We start from the raw sequence: 4345 nt of genomic DNA on the forward strand, positions 1-4345 counted from the left end.
AATAATAGTAACTATTAACTAAAAGATAAATAATTGTTTTTTAAAAATTGCCTAGAGGGAGAACCGAAGGAGGAATGGGAGTGGAGGGCTCGCCCTCTGCCCAGGGTCTTAGAATCACTTCTTTGAGTCTAAATTCTGCCTTTGGACTGAGGCTGCACAGTAAGGGGGGCTGGGGGGCACGTGGCCTGTAGGCATGGCATGGAGGGCCCCAGAGGTGGGTGGGGATGGACTGCAATGGAACTGGAGCTGGACAGGCTGGGGCTGCTCTGCTCTCTGCTCCCCATTCGCCACTCCCTGGGTGGGGAAGGAAAGCCAGAGGGAGGCTCCTGGCACCTGGGGTACAGGAATCTCAGGCATGCAGCCTTGAGCTCCTGAGGAGAGGAGTGGGAGGCTGGGTGGGCCCAAACAGCATGGCCCTCAGCCCTGGAGGTGGGGTCTGGCACAGCCTACCAGATCCCTCCCTGTGGTGGACAGGGTTGTGGGAGGGTGGGGGTGCACTTACAGGTCTTTCCAGACCTGGCCAGCCTGCCAGCCTGACTAACCAGCTCCTCCAGGCCCCAGGCGTTGGGGGTGGGGTGCAGCACGAAGCAGCCAGACCAGCCCCTGAGCCTCTGGGGTGAGGCTGGCCAAGACATGGGGCTTCCTCTGAGGCATCCTCGCCTGCAGCTGCTGCTGCTCCTGGTGCTGGGCTGGCTCCAGCCCGACGAGAGCCTGGGTGAGTGGTGGGGTCCAGAGATGGAAGCCCGTGGCCAGACCCAAAGGGCTGGGGCCTCTACTGGAGTGATCCATCCCGGGAGCCCACCCCCTCTAACCGGAAGAGGCAGCCGCGGGGAAGTGGGCTCCACTGCTCCCGTTGTCCCCACAGCCACAGAGCTGATCCCCTACACGCCACAGATAACAGCCTGGGATCTGCAAGGGAAGGTCACCGCCACCACGTTCTCTCTGGAGCAGCCACGCTGTGTCCTTGACGAGTATGTGGAAGCCACAGACACCATCTGGCTTGTGGTGGCCTTCAGCAATGGTGCGTGGACAGGGCAGGGTTTGGGGGAGGGCTGGGGAGAGCTGAGGGTCCCTGGAACCCTCCACTAGTACCTTCATTGTAGTGTCTGCTGGGGCTGTCTACATGGACGTGGATTGGGAGTTGGGCTTTACCCTGAGGGCCCTTAGGCGGACAAAGTCTGATTGGTGTCTGGACTGTCAGGGCCCTTGAGAAGAGGGTGGTGTGCAGAGTCTGGGCTGGAGGCTATGGCGAGTGGATGACAAGGCCTGTCTCTGCTCGCCCCATCTGTCTGCCTCTCCACCCTGCAGCCTCCAGGGCCTTTCAGAACCCGAAGACGCAGGCCGAGATCCCAGCATCCCCACAGCTGCTGACCGATGGCCACTATATGACGCTGCCCCTGTCCCTAGGCCAGCTGCCCTGTGAGGACCCTGTGGGTGGTAGCGGAAGTGTCCCCCTGCTGCGGGTTGGCAATGATGCTGGCTGTCACCAGCAACCCTACTGCAACGCCCCACTCCCTGGCCCTGGACCTTACAGGTGGGTCATCCCCTTGGGGCCCTGAGACTGGGGCTGTTCCTGGGGAGAATGGGGTCCTGGAACCAGGGCTCAGAGTACCCCCAGCCCAGCCCACTCTCCTAGCCCGCCCTTTCCTGGCTCAGGTCCCTGCACCCTGCTCTTTGCAAGCTTCCTCTGGAAGGCAGCTCTGCTCATCCCAGCTGGGGGCAGGCGGCAGGCAGATTTCCAGAGGCTGAGAGGCCGAGGTGGGCACTGGGGAGCTGGCATACTAGTCAAGGTGGGAGGGGCAGCTCCAGGCTCCCACCGCCCCTCCTGCAGACGTCGGGCAGGAAAGGCGGCCCCTACCCCTTACAGGCAGAGATGCTGAGGCACAGGGGGCCTGGGGCCCGTCAAGGTCAGGCTGGAGCCAGAATGAGAAAGCAGGTACCTCCTCCGTGTCTAGGGCAGGGCCACCCAGCCACAGGAGGGCCAGTGTCCTCAGGGAGAAATGGGCAATGGCTGGGAGCAGGGACGGGAAGGCGGGGTGTGGGGGCAAAGCAGCACCTCAGATCACAGGCCCCTCTCTGCCAGTTCACACAGACCCACTCACCAGCTCCACCTGCCCAGGACCACGCCCTGACTCAGCCTCTGGCCTCACCCCACTGTCCCCACCACAGTGCCAGCCTGCTGGATCCCTCACTGCCCAGACTTCTCAGCGCCCCCTCCAGCTTGACCTTTGGTGCCCTCAGGCTCGTCCTCCTGGTGACTCTGGACTGAGTGCCACTGCCCTGACCTCACCTTTACCCAGGGCACCCATCTCTACTCTGGGCCTTCACGCTCCTGAGGTCTCCTCTAGGAAGCCTGGGACCCCCCTCCTAGCCACCTTCACCTGCCCCCCTTATACATGGCCTTTGTAACCAGGCCCCCGGCCCAGCATGCCCGGGCCCAGATCAGTGTCCAGAGACAACTGCTCAGGCAGACGGGCTGCTGCTGCAGGTCACCTGGTCAGAGAGGTTGCCGGGGGCCTTAGCACAGCTGGGCCTGGTGAGAAGGGTCCAGAGCCTGGCACAGAATAATGTGGGGCCTGGCTACAGGGGGCACCCTGCCTGAGCAGTTGGCCTAGAAGACTGTGTCATCCTCCCCATGGCCTCCTGTCCCCAGTGTGAAGTTCCTCGTGATGGACACCAGTGGGTCACCCACGGCCGAGACCAAGTGGTCGGACCCCATCGCTCTTCACCAAGGTAGCGCTGGCACCCTGGCTCCTGTCCACACCCAGTGGACTCACCAGCTTCTCTGGGCCCACTTGACTCTCCCTGTAGAACAGTCGAGCTCAGTCGGCCTCTCCCCCGCTCCCCTGGGGTTGGGGACCTGGAGGCAGCATCCCCTAATAGGACCTGCCTCATGCTGGGGATGGGGTAGGGCACTGGGGCAGCCCCATCTGCAGGGCCACCAGCTCTGTCCATCCCTAAGTGTTTGCCAGCCCCTGGTTTCTCAGGCCCCGGCCCAGTCATGGGCAGAACCAGCCTCCCCTCCCCACAGGGAGCCAGCCCATGCCAGCACACCTGCTGGGTGGGAAGAGGGCATGAGGAGGCCATGGCATGAGCGTCGGGCCTGTCTGAGGGGCAGAGGGTTTCAGGAGGCTTCCAGAGCCTCTGAGCTGAGCGAGTGATGGATTGAGCATGTCACCAGACTGAGAAAATGGTGTGCAAAGGCAGAGTGTGACAGGGCAGGGTGGGCTGGGGGTCTCATCCAAAGCTGTGAATACCAGGCTCCAGGGAGCAGGGCAGTGACTTGGTCAGTCGTGAGTCTGCAGCCACCTCTGCCTGCCACTGTGGGCAGTGTTGGGCATATAGGTGGGAACAGCCTAGAAAAGATGCCCAGCATGGAGGCTGGGGCAAAGGGTGGGCCGGGCTGCCAGAGCACAGAGGCCCAGCAGGTGGGTGGGCTCAGGAGGCCGTCTGGGGACAAGAGGCAGCCGGGCTTTGTGGTGTGAGCATGGTGGGGAGGGAGAGAGGGGTGTGGAGGCAGCGCTGGGCAAGGGGCAGTCCCCAAGCAGCTGCTGTACGTGCAGGGGCGTCCCCAGGCTCCATCGACACATGGCCAGGGCGGCGAAGTGGTGACATGATCGTCATCACCTCCATCCTCTCCTCTCTGGCTGGCCTCCTGCTCCTGGCCTTCCTGGCAGCCTCCACCGTGCGCTTGTGAGTGTCCAGGCCCCTGCAGGCCCTTCTCCCACCCAAAACCCCTGCCCTTCCCCTGGCCGCAGTGCCCAGAAGCCCTACATTAACGCTGTGGTTTGAGGTTTTGAGCTGGACAGTGCCCTTCCAGGGAGCCTGTGGGAATTCCTCACCTCTGAGGCTAGGGAGCAGATCCAGCTGCTTCCCTGAGGACAAGTTCAGGAGAGGCTGCCTCCCTCTGGCCCTGTTCTTCAGTGTATCCTCTGCCAGACCTTGTCATGACCTCTTCACAAGCCCTCTGTTGTTTTAGTGAACTGAGGCCAGAGCAGTCAGGGTGGCCACCTGGAGGAGGTGGGCCTCCAGCTGGCTCTGAAAGGGAGGGAAGGTGAGATCAGCTGGGAGGGGGAGCAAGCCCTGACCTGGCAGCACACTCCACCTGGCAGGGACACAGCGCCTCCTCCTCCTCCCTTGTCCAGCTCCAGTCTGTGGTGGCCTGAAGAGACCCCTGAACAGCTGCGGATCGGCTCCTTCATGAGGAAGCGCTATATGACCCACCACATCCCCCCCAGTGAGGCCTCCACGTTGCCGGTGGGCTGTGAGCATGGGCTCGACCCCCTCCCGAGCCTGGGCCCCTAGCCCGGCTCAGGAGGCAGGCCCTGGGGCAATGGGGCAGGAA

General features: G+C 62.9%; 1 protein-coding gene across 4 annotated transcripts; it reads left to right on the forward strand.

The window, feature by feature from the left end:
- Nucleotides 1-509: 509 nt before the first annotated feature.
- Nucleotides 510-4331, forward strand: UPK3B (uroplakin 3B). Of its 4 annotated transcripts, XM_006155650.2 has the most exons (6): nt 510-715; nt 866-1021; nt 1309-1534; nt 2654-2733; nt 3564-3693; nt 4146-4331. In XM_006155650.2, exons 1-6 carry the CDS (start codon nt 634-636, stop codon nt 4303-4305), a joined length of 834 nt encoding a protein of 277 aa, XP_006155712.1. In that variant the 5' UTR covers nt 510-633; the 3' UTR covers nt 4306-4331. The 4 variants fall into 4 exon arrangements, with proteins under 4 accessions (XP_006155712.1, XP_006155711.1, XP_006155710.1 ...); XM_006155649.3 differs by lacking the exons at nt 2654-2733; nt 3564-3693; nt 4146-4331 and adding an exon at nt 1657-2407 and having other exon boundaries at nt 1408-1534; XM_006155648.3 differs by lacking the exons at nt 2654-2733; nt 3564-3693; nt 4146-4331 and adding an exon at nt 1657-2405.
- Nucleotides 4332-4345: the final 14 nt, after the last annotated feature.

The sequence above is a fragment of the Tupaia chinensis genome, unplaced genomic scaffold (genome assembly GCF_000334495.1).
Source record: "Tupaia chinensis unplaced genomic scaffold, TupChi_1.0 Scaffold000465_1, whole genome shotgun sequence".
Lineage (NCBI taxonomy): Eukaryota > Metazoa > Chordata > Mammalia > Scandentia > Tupaiidae > Tupaia > Tupaia belangeri.